The 18,202-nt window shown below is 44.8% G+C and overlaps 1 protein-coding gene across 1 annotated transcript in view; it reads left to right on the top strand.

Moving 5' to 3' along the window:
* The window catches only part of LOC100713781 (BOS complex subunit NOMO1), a 55,011-nt gene that overhangs the window by 32,882 nt on the left and 3,927 nt on the right, over positions 1 to 18,202 (top strand). Inside the window, exons 17-29 of the mRNA XM_003477788.5 lie at positions 2,011 to 2,074; positions 3,210 to 3,305; positions 5,730 to 5,948; positions 6,033 to 6,115; positions 7,065 to 7,224; positions 7,365 to 7,491; positions 8,945 to 9,058; positions 9,842 to 9,969; positions 10,883 to 11,024; positions 12,721 to 12,804; positions 13,873 to 13,983; positions 15,584 to 15,685; positions 17,813 to 17,932. Of these exons, the coding sequence (XP_003477836.1) occupies positions 2,011 to 2,074; positions 3,210 to 3,305; positions 5,730 to 5,948; positions 6,033 to 6,115; positions 7,065 to 7,224; positions 7,365 to 7,491; positions 8,945 to 9,058; positions 9,842 to 9,969; positions 10,883 to 11,024; positions 12,721 to 12,804; positions 13,873 to 13,983; positions 15,584 to 15,685; positions 17,813 to 17,932 (1,550 nt within the window). The remainder of the gene's footprint in view (positions 1 to 2,010; positions 2,075 to 3,209; positions 3,306 to 5,729; positions 5,949 to 6,032; positions 6,116 to 7,064; positions 7,225 to 7,364; positions 7,492 to 8,944; positions 9,059 to 9,841; positions 9,970 to 10,882; positions 11,025 to 12,720; positions 12,805 to 13,872; positions 13,984 to 15,583; positions 15,686 to 17,812; positions 17,933 to 18,202) is intronic.

Here is an 18,202-nt window from a genome sequence, read left to right as displayed (position 1 = left end):
GAACTCCAGCCTCTCTTTTTTTTGGTGGAACTGAGAACCGAACTGAGGGCCTGCACACTGAGCTTCATCCCCAGACCTTTTTATTTTTTGAGATGGGGTTTCACTAAGTTACCCAGGCTGGACTCAATCTTGGGATCCTCATGTCTCCTTTTCTGGGAGGCATCCTTGTGTCTCACTGGCCAGAGTGTGTCACATGGTCCCTACGGGCTGCAAAAGAAGTGTGAGTCAGTTGATTTGTTGCCTGAGGCTGGACATTGCCAGCCTATAGGTAATCAGCATCTGTTTTTGAGGGAGGAAAGATAGTTTTCTTGGTAACAGAGAACCAGTCAACTTGTGTGCAGATGCTCTGTCTTCCCTGCCACCCTGCTCCATACCTGCTCTGCCTTCTCACAGTTAGTTCTTGGTTCTGATTTGCTCTCCAGCAGGAGCTGGTCCTCCAGTGTCCTTTAAGCCTCCCTTGTCACCCTCTGTCACAGCGCTCAGTTCTGTTCTCTTAGTAAACATAGCCTGGGTGGTATGTCAGTGATGATGGAATACTTCTCTGTCTCTGCAGATGGGTAAGTGCTACGAAGGCAGGACCACACCTGTCTAACTGTCCACTGTGTGCTGCTTCCAGCATGGTACCTAGTCTGGAACAGGAGCACTGTCAGTATTTGTTGAATAAAAGAACAGCAAAATGAATTGAGATAGCTGGTCCTTTTATTTTTCTGATGAGAACCACACTGTTGCTTGCTCAGAGTAAAGAAAACAGCAGGGGTGCTTTGAACTAATCTCATATCTTGTAGGAAATTAGCCGTATTTTTATACTTTGCTTTTTCTGAAATTGACTGTATTCCTCTGGCAAATGATGAAACTTGCTCCTGATCTGAGTATCAGTGTATGGGCTCACAGTGTAAAAGTATTTTCTCTGGTTTTATGATTTTCTGGACTTTCTGCTACCCTCTGCTCCTTTCTAGGAGGGGTTCAGTGTGGTTACCTTGTGAGTCTTTAACAGAATCTTTTAAGAAGAAAAATTCTCAGTCTAATTTGGAGGAGGAAAATGTCCTTTTTCTTGCTCTCTCTTTCTCTCTTCTATCTTATAAATAATAGGTTGATTTATAACAGCTGTTCTGGATAGTTAAAAGTTTGTTTGTATGAGGAGTTATCTAACTCTGAGCATACTGTACAGGACAGTTAGAAGTCGTCATGGCAAGAGAAAAGCTACAGCTGGCCTGCTGCAGCTAGCACAAAAACAACCAGAGAACAGTAAGGGAAATGTGGGGATCGAGGTGTGGTTTGTTTATTGTAAAGAAAAAACAACTCTTTAGGAATATTAAGAAAGAAATATTTTGCACTGGAAGGAAAGACATGAGGTTGCAAAATTATAAGTATTTACACTCCAGCCCTGTCCCTACTCTAAGAGCAGAGTGTAAAAAGACAGTTGACTAAACAGGCAAGTCTGAAATTTCTCTTAGAAATCCTAAAAGTTTTATTCAAATTTAAACTTGCTTTTAAAAAATTTGCTAAGTCAAAAGGCGTGCTTTAGTGACATGCTAGTGATACCTGAAAAAGCTCTAGAACCCCCTCCTGTCAGTGCCGTGTTCAGGTTGACCAGCCAGCTCACACTTCTGAGCCCAGGTGTGAACAGGTACACATGTGAGGCTCTGGGCCTGCTGGTACTGTGTATCTACCTGTGAACTGTCCCACGTCCAGGGAGCAAAAATGTGTGTTTTGTTCCTTCTTGGGCAAGTATGTGTTAGCTTGGTCTGTGCAGATGGAAGTACTGTGAGTTGTGTGTTATGGACAGCGGAAAGCTCTTGCCTTTATCAGGCTGTGAAATGGTTGGGTTGTTGGTGAGATGTTATCACAGGCAGCAAAAGAGATGTCTTCCTGGTTTTTCTGCTCCTGTTATCACTGATCCGCAACATATTTGAGTTTTCAAATAGAACCTGACTTGGGATTCAAAATGTTGGAATTGCTTAGTGTAATGGATACCATTCTCCAAAAATTACTTCCATTTCCTGTCCATAGGTGTGTACAAAGTGACCCCTCGCTCCTGCCACCGATTTGAGCAAGCCTTCTACACCTATGACACGTAAGCCTGGGTATTGACGACTTTGTGGCCTTGTGCGCATTTGGTAGAAGAGGGCGAATAGTCATCTCTTCATTTATTTCTGAGGACAAGGGAACTTTTCTTTCTTTTTTTCTGGCAGAAGCAAGATTAGAATGAATTTCTGGTGGTTTTAAGGCATTGTCTTGGTTACTTTTCTTTTCTTTTGTCTTTTTGAGATAGGGTCTCGGTATGCAGTTCAGGCTGGTCTTGTGCATACTTTGTAGCCCAGGCTGGCTTTGTACATGTGCTGCCAAAGCAAGCACCCCAGACTAGCTTTGAACTTGCAGCAATCCTCCTGCCTCAGCCTCCCAAGTTTTGAGATTACAGGTGTGCACCACCACACCCAGCTTGTCTTGGTTACTTTTCTTTTGTTGCTGGTACAAAATACCTGATACCTGAAATTAAGGAAGGAAAGGTTTATTTAGATCACATTTTTTGGAGGTTTGGTCCATAATTAGGTAGCTCCGAGGTAGGGTGGCATGGCACAGGGACAGCCATTCATGGTGCCAGCAGGTACCAAAGGCAACAAGAGCAAAAACAGTAGAGCACACCTCCTTCCTTCCCTTATACCAGCTCCCTGCCCCTGGGTGAGTGTAGCACTCACCACCAATCCCAGCGCTAGACAACGAACCAATCAGAAATGCTAGACTCAGCTGCCTTCCAGAGGCTGTCCCCCATGACTACATCAGGCTTTAGGCCACATCCAAACACAAACCATAACAGACACTTAGATAAATTACTCAGAAATGGAGGTAGAATCTCCTCCTAAGAGTTCTGTAAACTCAGAATAAAAGACCATGTTTGTAAAATACTTTAAATTTAATCTCTGTTGAATCTTGCAGTCCTCATAGATGGGAATATCTCAGTTCAAATCTTCCATGTTTATACTTTTAAAAATATGTATGGAATTGGAAAAGTAAAGTTTTGGGGTGTAGAATTAGTTTACCTGTTGAGAGACGTGTGTGGACCTCCCGAGTTAATTCATCCCAAACTAAGAACTATTTCCTGCAGTATATCTCGGGATGGGGACAGTTCCCCTAACAGGTGCTGTGGGTATTCCTTGGAGAATGACTAGGTGGTATTGCTAGTGGATTCTTTCCACTTCTCTGATTTATAGGTCTTCACCCAGTATCTTGACGTTGACAGCCATTCGCCACCATGTCCTTGGAACTATCACCACTGACAAAATGATGGACGTCACTGTGACTATCAAGTAAGACAAGTGTTTCTTGGTAAATCAAGAGTGGGAGGTGGTAGACAAGGCCTGGGGAGTTCTGTAAAAGACTTTTGGAAAATTATTTCCGATTTCTTATCTTTAGGTATTTATACAAATAGCCTTCCCTCTCTTATACCTGTACAACAGAGCCATAAATTCACAGCAGCCTGAATCTCTTTTACGATTAAAGAATTAACTGTGGGTGAGGAAGAGCCTTCTGACAGTTTGATTCTGTTTCTGTGTGAACTCTTTGTACTTTTTGCTAAGGGAAAAATATCTCTGGGGTTTGCTCATTGTATTGCAAGTGTTCTAACAAATTTTTAAAAAAATTGTCTATTTTCCGCTATACCTTTTCTTAGATGCTTTGAAATAGAAAAGGCACCTGATATAAGAAGAATTGGGAGAAAGTGTTTGGAAGGCAGTCCCTTGCTGAGGGTCATGTTCATGTGCATATTGCTTCTGAGCAGATTTTCTAGGGTATGGTGAGGTTCTCCTGACACCCTATTTTTGTTGAGAAATCAGAGAGTTTTGGCAGTGTGACCGTTTTTGCTGGACAGAGTGCAGTGCTGAGTAACTTGCTCCCTCCTTGCTCTTGGTACAGCTTCCTTTCCAGCTATCCTTCCATCTTCATGCACCACTTCGTTGTTCCTGTGTCATGAATGCAGGGAATACTATTGGGAACCTTCAGGGTGATGAGGTGCTTAGGAACTTGACCCAGTAGGCCCCTTATGTAGTTTACTGTCTCCTATGGAGGGAGACACAGAACTGGAAATTCATAGTTATGCTGAGAGCTTTGAATTTGACCTTGTGCTGAGGGCATGCAGAAGGTGTAGGTTGGTAGGGGGCTGGCCTTGTTGAAGGTCTTTGTTCTGTGGACCCCATTGACATGTTTTAAATACAAGGGTGACTTTTTGTTCCAAAAAGATCCCCCTGGCTGCTGAGTAGAAAACAGACAGAAGAGGCCCAGGAGTGGGAATCAGCTGAGGTGGGGCTGGGAAGGATGCAGAATCAAGTGAGAGGCGCTGTGGCCTTCACCAGCCTTGCCCATCTAGCCAGTCTCTCAGCAAAGCCATGGCAGTGGAGGGCAGAGCAACGCATTGGTCAGAGAGAGGTTGAAGAGGCCAAGTGGACAGAATGTGGCCATAGATGGCCTCTGGGCTCAGGGAGGGAGAAAAGTCAGGTTTCTGACTGAAGGGACTGGGTTGATGAGGAGACAGGGTTTTGAGGGGAGGTTTTGAGGGAAGGCATGTTTTTGAGGGGAGAGGGCAGGTTTTTGTTGGGTGTCCTTATTGGGCCCAGCATGGTGTCTGCTGCTGGGCCAGCGTCGTGCTGTGTCCCTGCTTGGAAAGCATGAGTTACTGTACGGCCAGCAGGCCATGCTCTTCCAGTGCCGACTCCATGTTGTCTTGTTTTCATCTTCTCTGAGTTAACTTTGGCAACTTCAGGAGGGTCTTTCTTCCATGTTCCTGTGCTGGGGATTGTAGGACATGTGACTTGTGGCTGGACACGAGGGCTCCTCTTGGAACCCTTTTGGGGATCCTTTCCTTACCAGGGCAACCCAGACTGTTGGTTGTTGCTCTTCACGGACCTCCTCTGTAGTGTTACTTCCTCAGGGGAGGTAGCTCCATTTTCTTAGCTGTTATTTGGTTCTTTGTCTCTTACACCCTGTATCTAGCTAGTCCCTCAGCAAACCCTTGATTTTATATCCTAACATAGCTGTCTCATACTGTGTGTGGTACAGTTCACCTTAGTGACTTGCTTGGATTTTTTTCATATCTGACCTTTCTGGTCCAGAGTTGCCTCATGACATTGTGTTGTTCCTCTGTGGTGGAGACCAAGTCCTCCTTCTACTAAAGTGCCAGTGACTTACCGTGCCAACTAGAGTAAACCCAAGGTTCCACCCCTACCCCTCATATATAGCAGCCTTCCCGGCACTCTGTTCTTCCATGCTGTGATACCTTTCTTCCGCTGTGCTTACTATTATCCTCTGATGTTACTTTTCTGGTTATCACCTGCCCTTCACACTAGGGTGTGAATTCTCTGGGGTCAAGGATGTTCAGTTTCCTTGAGAGCTGCATCTTCTGTGGTAAAGCAGTCCCTAGTTCTCTCACTTAGTGGATTCTTGGTATAAGTGGACCAAGAAGGCAAAAGTGTTGGGCAGAGAGCGCTGGATTGTGTGGAGCAGGCGCATTCTCATTGGCACATCATAAAGTCAAGAGTATTCTGTTCTAGCCAATCTACTGCAGATCTGAGGAGTTGTTTTTATTTTTTGTTAAACTATAAGCATTTTTAAAACAGAAGGCTATTCTGTCATTATAAGATTTTCAGTTTTTCTTGAGTCACTGCATATAGAAATGTCAAGTTCTCACTGACTATAAGGATGTGCAACTGAATTGTATGGGCTGCCCCTGCCTTTCCCAGGTCATCCATTGACAGTGAACCAGCCTTAGTCTTGGGTCCTCTGAAGTCTGCACAGGAACTGCGGAGAGAGCAGCAGCTGGCAGAGATTGAGACCCGAAGGCAGGAGAGGGAAAAGAATGGCAACGAAGAGGGTGGGGAAGGCAGGACCAAGCCGCCTGGGCAAGAGATGGTGGATGAGTTACAAGGTCCCTTCTCATACGATTTCTCCTATTGGGCCCGGTAAGCGCTTTTGTGGTTTTCTTTGCAGCATCCTCTGTTCTGCAGGGACAGAACCACCTAAACTGAAGTGTTCTGACCTTTTAGGTCTGGAGAGAAAATCACAGTTACCCCCTCGTCTAAGGAGCTGCTCTTCTATCCCCCTTCCATGGAAGCTGTGGTCAGCGGAGGTGTGTGTCCACTCTGTGAGCAAGTGTCACTCCTTTGCACTTCCTTCTGCATTGAAAGACTGTGTGTGGGGGCTGGGGATTTAGCTCAGCGGCATAAGCACTTGCCTTACAAGCAGGCAGTTGTGAGTTCGATCCCCGGTACCGATAAAAAGGAAAAAGACAAAAAAAAAAAAAAAAAAAAAAAAAAGACTGTGTGTGGTTATGGTGCAGCATGTCTATAGCCTCCTAAAACACTCTTTGCACTTGGATATTATTGTTTGATAAAGGGATAGATCAATGAATGGTAACTTTTGTGGCTGCAGTTGAAAAAGTCTTTTCTAGAAGGGATTTGGTTTCCTTGATATAGTTTAAAGAGAGCAAATCTACTAAATGCTAGCATTCTCAGTTGGTCTTCATATGTCTGAGCTGTTTATGAGTTTCTGTGCTTTGGCAGGGTGCGATTTGAAAGTATTTTTTGGGAATGATTGCAACTGATGGCTGTGTGTGTGTGTGTGTGTGTGTGTGTGTGTGTGTGTGTATTACTGGGAGTTGAAGCCAGGCAAGTGCAAGTGCTGCATCACTGAGCTACGCCTCCAGTCTACTTGCATTTGTGTGTTTCTGGTTTGGGAGTTAGGCATATTGCAAGCAAGCTCCCTGGTGGGTATTTTAACCATTGGATTGGAAGGTGGAGCAGCATTGCTCTGTTTGTGGCTCCAGGACTTCTTCCCTTATCAGTGGCCTTGTAAAAACCAAAGCTGAGGTATAGTGAATACCTGGCCTGTTTTAGGTCTTCTGTTCAGGTCCTTGGCAGCTGAACAAGGCCTTTTAGGAATGGAGAGAGGTCATGTGGGGCACTGACCTCCTTTGGATCTAGCTTCTCATGTCTAATATCTCAGTTCCAGGGGAAACTCCGAACTAGCTACTGCCCTCCCTTTGCAGCTCATGGTTATGACTGTTCTTCCCTTTCTAGAAAGCTGCCCTGGGAAGCTGATTGAGATCTATGGAAAGGCAGGCTTGTTCCTCGAAGGCCAGATCCACCCAGAATTGGAAGGAGTCGAGATTGTTATCAGTGAGAAGGGGGCAAGTTCACCCTTGATTACAGTCTTTACTGATGACAAAGGCGCCTATAGGTAAGGCCTTGAGTAAGGAACTGGTGCTTGGGTCCAGTGGGATCCCCTTGAAGAAACTGGGAACCTAGGCTTCCTGGGGGAAGTCCATGCTTTCTCCACGATTGGAAGCAGTTAGTAGCATTCTGCTTTTTGTCACTCAGTGTTGGCCCCCTGCACAGCAACCTGGAGTACACTGTGACCTCGCAGAAGGAGGGCTACGTGTTAACTGCAGTGGAGGGAACTATTGGAGACTTTAAGGCTTATGCCTTGGCTGGTGTAAGCTTCGAGGTAACCCTGTCTTTTCAGAAGCATACTTCACTGGGGTGTAATAAACACAGGAAAGCTACACAAAAACTGTCTAGTTGACAGTTTCTACATATGACTATACCACAGCAATACCATCACCATCAAAATAGCACAACCATCACTTCTGAAGGTTTCTCCAGGCCCTGGTAGTCCCTCTCTGCTGATGTCACCTGCTGTCAGCCTCTCCTGGTTAATTTGCTTTGTTTAGGGTTTTTATATAGATGGAATTCTGCATAATGTACTTATCTTTTTTGTCTTCTTTAACTCAGCATAGTGTGGAGAAATGTCAACTTTCACATGATCATGTACATTCCAGGAAGCATTTTAAGCCATCATCCTTAACTGTTCTGTATGGAAGGCTACAGAATGTTCCTGTGGTGGTGTCTGATGTTTGTCTCTTGTCAGCTAGTCCTGCTAGGGAAGAGTCCGGAAATCTTCAAGTGTGAATATTTATAAACTACTAGTGAAAAGAAAAGAATGACACCTTACATCACAGAAAATTTAAAATTTGATGTTGCTGAATATATTTTAAACCAGACTAACAGATGTTCAGACTGGGTAGAACTGTCTGTACTGTAAGTAGTATCCCTGGCCTACCAGGAACTCCTAAAATCAATGAGAAAAAGACCACCCCCTAGGAAAAAAAATCATGAGCAAAGGATGTGGAATGGCACTTCATGGAAGTAATGCAATAATTAACAAGCGTCGAAGACACTCCGGGCGTTAGAGTCATTGAGGAGATGCCAAGTAGGGTATCAGCAGGACACATTTTGGGTGAGATATGCAGGAATTAGATCCATGTCCATTTTTTTGGTGTGTCTTCCCATGCATAGGAATTTATATGGCTGAAGTAGTACAGCCTCTTTGAAATTTGATTTAGTAGTATCTTTCTGAATTTAGAGTGCACTGATCTAAGAATTCCTAGGGATTGATTGATTGCTCCGGAAAACAGAAAAACACATAAGTATGGAAGTGTATGTTGGGAGACGTTTGGGTTGTCTCTTAGTGCCGGAATAGGCCGCCTGCTGTGTTGCCAACCCCTACTTTAGTGTGTTTAGCGGTGGTTTAGAAACAGCGAGGCAGAGCTGCATGCTGGTAGGAGCGGAGAGCTAGGCGCAGTTGTTGAGGAAGAGAGCTTGTGCATCATGACGTTTTTTGTTTCATCTCTTTCCCCTCAGTAAATTTGCCAGTGTGTCAGCATTCATAACCGTGATGAAATTTTTGTGAGCAGAGTTGTGGAAGGTTTCACAGCAATTTACTAACATTAGTTACCTGTGAGAAGGAATGATACTACTCCCTACCTCTATGAATAATGACAAAAGACAAGAGCAGGCCGGGGTATAGCACCACCTAAAATAAAAAATCCAGTAAGTTTCTAGTTGTTGAAATGTCTTTTGAGACTGACATCACTCTGGTCTCACTTTCTCATCCCTAGATAAAAGCTGAAGATGACCAGCCTCTCCCTGGGGTCCTCTTATCCCTTAGCGGTGGCATGTTTCGTTCCAACCTCTTGACTCAGGACAACGGCATCCTGACGTTCTCAAACCTGGTAATGTGTTTGTAACTTACTGCCTGCCTGCCTTCCCCTAGAGGTAGTTGGGACAGACTGAGGCGTGACTTCTGTTTTGCTTGATGTAGTGAGAGCAGAGAGTCACCATGGAGTAGTTTAAACGTCTTAGGGGAATACAACTAGTTAGTATGGCTCTTGCTGGAACTTCCTGCTGCTGATTCATGTTCCTTTCCACACTGTTGTTTTCTGTGTACCCACTCATCAGCACAGCAGTGTAATTAATTGCCCAGGGCACACTGTCCCTTTGTTTAACCGTGGGATCCCATTGTTTATAATGTTGAGTCCCTGACTGTGGTAAGTGTGTGTTTCCTCTGTGAAGAATATTTTGCCCGATGGGAGGATGGCACTTATTACACATTGAGGACATTGTCCGAGACCCTGGCTGGTGGTGATTGAGGCCGTGTGTGTTCATTGGCCGTCGTGTCAGTCACAGGAATGGGGTGATTGTCTTTAGAGTGATGTGCACCCCACCTCAGCTCATCTCTTTCTGCTTACTTGCTGAATCGTACCAAGCCAGTTTGTTCATTCACAGAATTCTGGTCTGACTTCTGCCTCACAGATTTGCTGCAGGTGTGTGGTAATGTCAGCTGCCATTGCTAGAGTTGTACTGTATTTGCCAGGATGCTTCTGTAAGCATTCCTGGTAGAGAAGGGGTTACCGTTTCTCTGTCTGAAGCCCTGAGCTCTGGTGGCGGAATTGGGTGTGTTGTGACTCTCAGCCGCGCTAACATGGCCTCTGGGCTTATGTGTGCTCATCTTGCAGAGCCCCGGCCAGTACTACTTCAAGCCCATGATGAAGGAGTTCCGATTTGAGCCGTCCTCACAGATGATCGAGGTACAGGAGGGACAGAACCTGAGGATCACTATCACTGGTTACCGGACAGCCTACAGGTGGGCACGTTCTTCTCTGCTTCCACTCTGGGCTGGTGGCGAGTAACACTGAGACTCTCTTACCCAGAAATGCACCCCAGGCTTCACACTGAAGTGGTTTGGTAGGAAGGAAGTCGTGAGGTGTGAGGTCAGAATTTTGCTTGTTTTACTATGTCAGCCTGGTGCTCACTCAGCAGCTTCCTATTGTGATCCTGACCACAGTGAGCCTGTTGAGTTTCTAAACTGTTTCATTTTTAAAAAAACTTTAAGCTTGATTAAATTTTGAAATGCATTTGCTTGGGTACAGCTTTAGAATGTTGAAAACTACACACAGTGTAACGTTTCCTCTTGTCCTGTCACTTAATCTATCTGTATCCCCTTCCCAAGACATCCAGTGTTGCCAGCTTTTCTGGATACTTCTGGAGGAAGGGTATACAAATATTGCTACAGATAGGTAGTAGCCATGCACAGACAGGCAGATAGATACCTGCAGGCCTCTATGTATATGCACATATACATGTATGTGGTATGCATGTGTATATACACATACAAAAGCACTACAGATGAAGATTCATCAGAAAGTCTGGATTTACAAAAATGGACCATTTCCAATGAAATGAAAAGTCCTCTTGAATTAATTTCCTGTTAATGATTGCTTCATCATTTAAAGATTAGCAAGAATATAAAGTTTCACCTCTTACGTTAGAATTTTCTGGAGAATCCCTCAAAATGCATGTGAAAAGCAATTGGAAACAGCTTATCCTACAGGCACGAAGTCTGATTTTGGATGTGTTCCAGGTCCCTAGGTTGATCCTTGTGAGCAGGAGCAGATTTGTGCTATAACTGGGAACACAGAACACTTTGCCTGCAGTCCCTTGTGTGCTTTGGAAAACCTCTGGAGTACCATGTTTCATTTCTTCTCTTGTCATACCAGTTGCTATGGCACCGTGTCTTCTCTGAATGGGGAACCAGAGCAGGGTGTTGCAGTAGAAGCTGTGGGGCAGAAGGACTGTAGCATTTATGGAGAGGATACCGTGACAGATGAAGAGGGCAAGTTCCGGCTACGTGGATTGCTGGTGAGACTCTGACCATGTTTTGTGAGTGGATTTCATCATATAGAGAAAAAATGTGTGCAGAGGTGTTTTGTGGTATCCCTAAGACTGCCAGGAGAGGCATAGGCCAGCAGACTGGGGCATTCCAGAACCCTGCTGACCCCTCTTGGCTGGTGCTGAGGAGGCTGCAAGCTGACTGCCTTTCCTGCAGCTGTTCTCATTAATGTCAGAGGAGGATGGGGCCTGGGCACCTTATAGTTGGCTGTCTTAGCTGGGCCTTCCCTCCCCTTGGTGACTGGCTTTTCATTCATCTCAGTCTCCTGGTTGCAAGAGAGAATTGTCACCTGTGTTCTTCCCAGCATGCTGCTGGCCCAGTTGTGTTCTTCTAGGCTGCCAGGCTTAACACATTCATTTAATTTAACTGAGCATTGCAGTAGATTTCCACTGTACTGCATGCTTTCCTACCACCTCCTCCTCCCTCACAGGTGTTAATTCTGTAACATTTTTTCAGTAGTTTTTGGAGTTGGTCCTTGCTGGCAGTGTATACCTTCCATATACAAGGTGATGGAAAGTCTTCTGATGAGTCTTCTGAAGGGTTTTGGGTTGAGGTGAATGTTCTTCCAGAGGATGCCAACCTGGAGATGCCTTGCTGAAGATTTCCTAGAGACTTCGACCACAGTTAGGATGAGCATTTGGGCCCATTTGTTCATTTGACCTTGTTGATCAGTGTTCTTGTTAAGCCATCTAGATGTTGTTGCCAAAGTCTGCAGGTGAATTCCTGAGATATCTGGCTGCAGGGTGAGGAATCAGGGCCAGTTATGATCAGAGCGGCTGCCCTGATAGGCCCTGACTGGCCCAGGCACTGGAGTGAGTAGGCAGGGCCCAGGCCTTCCAGTTCCAGTGGCACTGTCTCCTTTCATTTAAAATGAGCTCTTAAGACTTTTCCTTTTGGTACAAATAGTAGCCAGCCCTCATTGAGTACGTGTTATTGGTGATCATACATTTGATTGTTCTTACAGTATACTTTATTTTCAGCGATAGCTTTATTGTCTTTGTAGAAGCCCCATGTGCTTGTTACAGAATCTAAGCAGCATATAGGAACCTGTCCCCATTGCCATCCCTCACTCCCCCAGAACATGGTCCTGATCAGTGTGTCTCAAACTGCCCCGAGTGCTGCGCTGTTTGCTTAAGGCAATGATAACTGTGTGCATAATTGTAGAAGTCCAGAATCTTGTTATCTGTTCTCTATACTGGTTCAGAACGACTTTTTTTGTAAACATGATAATATGCCTATAAATTTAAGCAGTAAGTAAATATAAACAAGATTTTTTTTTTTAAAGCAAAAGCTTCAAATCCTGCTTCCTAGAGATAATGTCCCTTGTAGCATTTTGGAGGTCATTCCACATGTTACCTGATGTATTTATACACAGAGGGCAGAGGGGGGTAGCAAGGAAACGTTTAGAAGAGTCAGAGCATGTTATGTGTATAATCTTGAAATAAGCCACATATAGTTCGCCTCAGGTAGAAGAAAATGAAATGGAGTTGGGATTGAAGGAATGGCGAGACTCAGATGTGTGTCACCAGGGGACTTCTGAGTCAAGGGGATTCCTGGGAAGGTGGACAGACCACACAGGGAAATGCAGAAACAGAAGTGTTCCCAGTTTAGGTTAGGTGTGGCAGCCAAGCCCCTTCTGGAGAGATGACACTGGTGTCCTTGCAGCCGGGGTGTGTGTACCATGTGCAGTTGAAGGCAGAAGGCAATGACCATATCGAACGGGCACTACCCCACCATCGTGTGATCGAGGTAAGGTGCGCCCTGGCCCAACTGCTTCCAGGGTCAGCCTTCCCAGCCTCCATGCTCCTCTGGCTGTCTGCCTTGCATCTGTGGTACAAGGAACTTCACAGCCTGTTCTGTGGTGTCCTGTGTAGGGTTCAGAGAACAGTGCTGCTGTCCTGGCACAGAAGCCAGCGGCTGTACCCTCCTTCCTCACTTTGCAAGTTGAGGTACTGAAACAGAGGTGACATCTCAGATCAAGGGAGCTCAGAGAGAGGATGTGGACTCAATTGGCAATGGGGCCACCCTGCATTCTAGGTTCCAGATGACGTTTTTCCCCTTTGAGGAGGGGAATGATTGTTGACATTTGGGATGATGACTTAATGCAGTCAATCTCAAATAGGCAGCCCTGCAGGTCACCAGGAGGGGCCCAGACATCACTTGTAATGCTTTTCTTTCCTGGAATAACTCACTGGCTAGATTGGAGGGCTTGGGTGCAATGATACCAGCTTCCTTTCAGGTTTATTTAGGTGGTTTCATTAGGCATGAAACTTGTGAGGCATTCGGAGGGAGGATGGTGGGCTAATGAAGACTTTTTGACTGAGGAACTGAATTTATGGTGTCAGATAACTGCATCTCACGCTAGAAAGCTTTACAGTTTCACACTTCCCTGCTCTTGTGGCTTAGGACGGGGTCACAGCAGTGATGCAGACTGTGGCTGGGAAGGTGTGGAAAAGAGAGCCCTCCTGGGGTCCCATCCAGAGGAGGTCACCCTGCCCCTGCCCCTAACCCCCATGAACAGGTTTATCTTTTTTTCAAGAGAAGCTGAACAATTTGGCTTTGTGGTTGAATTTTTCTTTTTAAATGTTGGCAGGTAATTAAAACTTAGAAGATAAGTACCATGCTCATCAAATGCAGTATGCCTGGGGCCAAGGCCGACCATTGCCCTCAGTGTGTGACCTTGCTCTTGATCTGCTTCAGAGACCTCACTTCTTACTGTAGGGAGCAAAGCTCACTGTAGTGCAGCTCTCAGGCTGCCTGACAGCACAGTGGTTCCCCCTCCGGCCCCTCATTGCAGCATTTCTTGTCTCCCTTTAGGTTGGGAATAATGACATCGATGACATAAACATCATAGTTTTCCGGCAGATTAACCAATTTGATTTAAGTGGAAATGTGATCACTTCCTCTGAGTATCTTCCTACGTTATGGGTAAGATCAGTTCTTTAAGATTCAGGTGGGATGTTCCCTTCAGCTTTGAGATAGGTGAGAACTGGATATTTGTGCTACTGCAGTTCTTGCTTTAGCTGAGGGAGTTTGAGTGCCTGTTACTGGGGGAAATACCTTCCATCTTCAGGGAACTGTCACTTTATCTTTGGAAGATCATGTAAAAGCCTGGTGAGTGATTAGTGCAATCCAGACTCTAAGGGGTGAAGATAGTTTTAAGACAGAGCGCCTCATTCCTTTCTAATTTTTAGCTTTGGAGGTGCTGGGCAGAAGACTTGGGAGTCTGGCAGTCCAGTCTCTCTTGTCACTGATAGTTACTTGTCTGTACCTTGGCAAATTATTCTATTTCTATGTGCCTCAGTTTCTTCCTCTGTGGAACCAGAAATTTGGACCTAGTGCCCTCTAAAGGCCTTTTTCATCTTTAACAAAATTCCCTTATCTACAGCAAACAAGGAAGTTTTCTATACATTACCCCATGAGCCCTTGGGAGATGTCATCACTTCTCAATTTTCCAGAAAAAAGCTTACAATTATTTGAAAAGATCTGATTTTTAAATAGCCAGTGAATTTAGATTCATTTAAAATCCCAGACAGGTAAGTCAGGCCTGGTAGCGCGTGCCTATAATCCTAGAACTTGGGAGGCTGAGGCAGGAGAATCCTTGTGATTTGAGACCAGCCTGGGCTACAAAGTGAGCTCAAGGCCAGCCTGAACTACATAGTGAGATCCTGTTTCAAAGAGACAATCAATAAAATAAACCCCAGACAGGACAAAAGAGCACATATGTGGAAATGAATGTGACTCAGGCCCCCAGCCTGTGACTTGTTTTAGGAACCCCTCCTGATACCTTTTTTGACTTATGCAGGACAGAGAACAGTGCCAGAGGGTGCTGGAGATGGTCTCTGATCTTCCCCTATGGCAGATGCTGGGTGGACCCCTCATAGCCTTGATGACAGCCAGGACTGTGTCCCCCTCTTTCTGAGGGTCCATTGTGTGAGAAAGGGAACACACCAGGAGAGAGAGGCCAGAAATGAAGCTCTAAAATGCTTCTGGAAGCTGTTATTTGGAGAACTAACGTCAGGGGCATGGGCTTTGAGTTTAACATATTTTACGGAGTTCAGTTCAGACGATATGACAAGTTCAAGGTGGGCACGACCCTTCATGAGTGGGTTGAGTCCCAGCCCCGTGCCCCACAGCTCTTGAAGTGACTTCGGTGCTCTGAGTCGGGGGTGGGGGTGAGGTGGATAATAAGGATGCATCAGAATTGGTGTTGTTGTATGTGTGACATATGTGTCAATGGTAGTGAAGTTATTTTTAATATTATCACAGTAACCATGATTGTCACCATTTTGACCAATACATAGGTAGTCAGAACTTGTTCTAGAATCTTAGGTTCCTGTGTGTGGCATGAACCCAGGGTCTTGTGATGGAGGAATGCCTCTACTCTGTCAGGAGAGGATGGCTTCTTTTTCACATAGCCATGTTTCCAAAGACCCTTCCCCCCAGACATGCGATGTGCTAAGGATGTCTGAAATGTTTACCATGTTTCACTTTCAAAAGTGCAGGCTGCCTTGTTTGTGCTCTCCAGGTGAAGCTTTACAAAAGTGAGAACCTGGACAACCCCATCCAGACGGTGTCCCTCGGACAGTCCCTCTTCTTCCACTTCCCACCACTGCTCAGGGACGGTGAGGTAAGGCCCGCACTTGGGATTCATGGCACCTTTACGCCACCTTTACCTTCTCCACGCCATGCTTAGGGTAGGAAATGCTGCTCTGTAGTCTCCCTAAAAGTCATTCTGCAGAAAGGTGCTCTCGGGATCAGAGGCAGATGGGCGGTAGGGTTATTCTTCTTAGTTGTTTCTTAGTACGCTTTCTCAATAATACAGGGGGAAAAAATCAGACATAATTCCATTAGTCAGAATTAATCCCACTATTCAGAATCCCATTGTTCATGTTTTGATTGATATTCTAATCTATGAGTGTGTATGTATGAATATTAAAAAATTATTGCACTAATAACTTTGTAATATGTGCTTTTCAGTGAAGAATATATCATAAATCTGTCATTGTTAAATTCTTTCTTTCTTTTTTTTCTTTCTTTCTTTCTTTCTTTCTTTCTTTCTTTCTTTCTTTCTCTCTCTCTCTCTCTCTTTCTCTCTCTCTCTCTTTCTTTCTTTCCTCTCTTTCTTTCCTCTCTTTCCTTTCTTTCTTTTCTTTTTGGTACTGGGGAGTGATCCAGAGCCCAGCACATGCTGGGCAAGGGCTCTTCCATACAGCTACATTTCTAGCCTTTTTAAAAAATTTTATTTTGAGACAGGGCCTTACTAAGGTGGTTAGGCTGCCCTTAAACTTGGGGTCCTCTTGTGTCAGGCCTCCTGACAGATGAGAGTACAGGCGTATGCCACCACACTCTTGTGTAACATGATTTTTAATGATTGCTCAGTAGTCTGTAGTATAAAAATACCATAGTTAATTAAACAAGGGCCTTGATGTTGGACATCACTTATTGTTAGCTCTTTGAACTTACTATCTCATTCTTTCCTGTTCTGTAATGTTTCTGCTGCAAAATCCACGGATAGTCTTATAATGAGGCTCCTCTTCAAAGTGACAAGTCTTACTGTAATTTTTGTGTTTTGTGCGTTTGGAGACTGAACCCAGAACCTCATGCATGTTGGGGAAAGGCGGTAGCATGGAGCCATACTGCTAGCTCATAAAATTATTTTTCTTTCTTTCTTTCTTTTTTAATTTATTTTTTTGACAGTTACATTGTACATTGTATCATGTGGTTTCCACTAATGTGTTGTCCTTTGGGCTTCTTGGATCTGTATGTCCACCTCCCACACCAGAATTGAACAGCTTTTGGCCAGTATTTTGGACATTTACAAAGTATAAAGTGTTTATTGTTAAGTCTAGTTAGACAGAGCCCACTATTGTTTTGGCATTGAAGGGCAAACTTTGCAGGGAACCTGATTTTTTTCTGGTGGTTTCTGCCTGGTGATGGCTGTTTTGCACCTGTTTTATGATGTTGCCCTTCCTGGCATCTTGTTACCTGCATGGAGATGACATATTTTGTCTTTTCTCTGTAAAATAGTAAAACACGTTATTTTGAAATTTTTGGCTTCTTTTCCTACATCTCCTGGTGGTGTTACTTTTGAAATAGTCACTCTTTACACCCTGTGGAAGCATCCTGCCTCTAGATGAGATGGCATCTGGCTGTCTGAGTGGCCCATGGCCTTGGGCAAGTTTCTCTTGGCCTCTTCAGGCTTCACTGTATTTATCTGTAAAATGGAGTGATGGCCCTGATCTTTCTGGGAGAAGAGGGGAGAGGGCCTGATCCAATGCAGTGTGCATGATGCCAGCCCTTGGTTGGGGTTCAGTGCCCAAGAGGCCCATGGCTGTCCTACCATGTTCTAAAAGGAACCTAGCAATTTATAAGCCACCTAAGTAGTGCCACTTAGAAGTCAGCCTCAATTGGATGGAAACCATTCTCAGTTTGATCATGCGCTTCCCTCCTCAGGACTAGCTGGTAATAACTGTTGTGTTTCATCAGGTCAGATCCTCAAAGGACTGTAGTTGTCAGGGCTGAATACATTCATAAAAAAGTGCCGCTATCCCTGACAGCCTTATCAGAAGACACAGTCTCAGAGCCATCAGGGACCCATTCTGAAGCTAGCCATCTTGGTTTGGATGTACAGACTTGGGAATTTCTTTAAACAACATAAAGCACTTTATATTACAGACATATGCCAGGTTTTACTTTTCATTTGCTTTGCCAGAACTGTCTGTTACAAAAATAATTTGTTCTTCTGTGTGCACAGAATTATGTTGTGCTTCTGGACTCTACGCTTCCCAGGTCCCAGTATGACTATGTCTTGCCTCAAGTCTCTTTCACTGCAGTGGGCTACCACAAACATATCACCTTGATTTTCAATCCTACGGTAAGAAAGAGGGGGACTTAAAAAAGAAAATCATGGGTGGCAGGAGAATGCCCATCCTCCCCGCCTGTGCTCCTGGTGGCAGGTTGCAGGACAGTGTCTCAAGGACTCCTGGTGCTGTGTCCTGGTTTGTTTTCCATTCTTGAATCTAGGCTCTGCAGTCTAGATTTCCCAGATACTTTTCCCAAGACCTTGTACCTACTGTTGGGACACTGGTGATGAAGGCTGGAATTGTTCGTATCCATGCTCAGCAGGAATTTGGGAAAAGAGAGG

Source organism: Cavia porcellus, unplaced genomic scaffold (assembly GCF_034190915.1).
Source record: "Cavia porcellus strain 051 isolate PalLab524CR breed Dunkin Hartley unplaced genomic scaffold, mCavPor4.1 scaffold_16, whole genome shotgun sequence".
NCBI lineage: Eukaryota > Metazoa > Chordata > Mammalia > Rodentia > Caviidae > Cavia > Cavia porcellus.
This window is presented reverse-complemented; position numbering and strand designations above follow the sequence as displayed.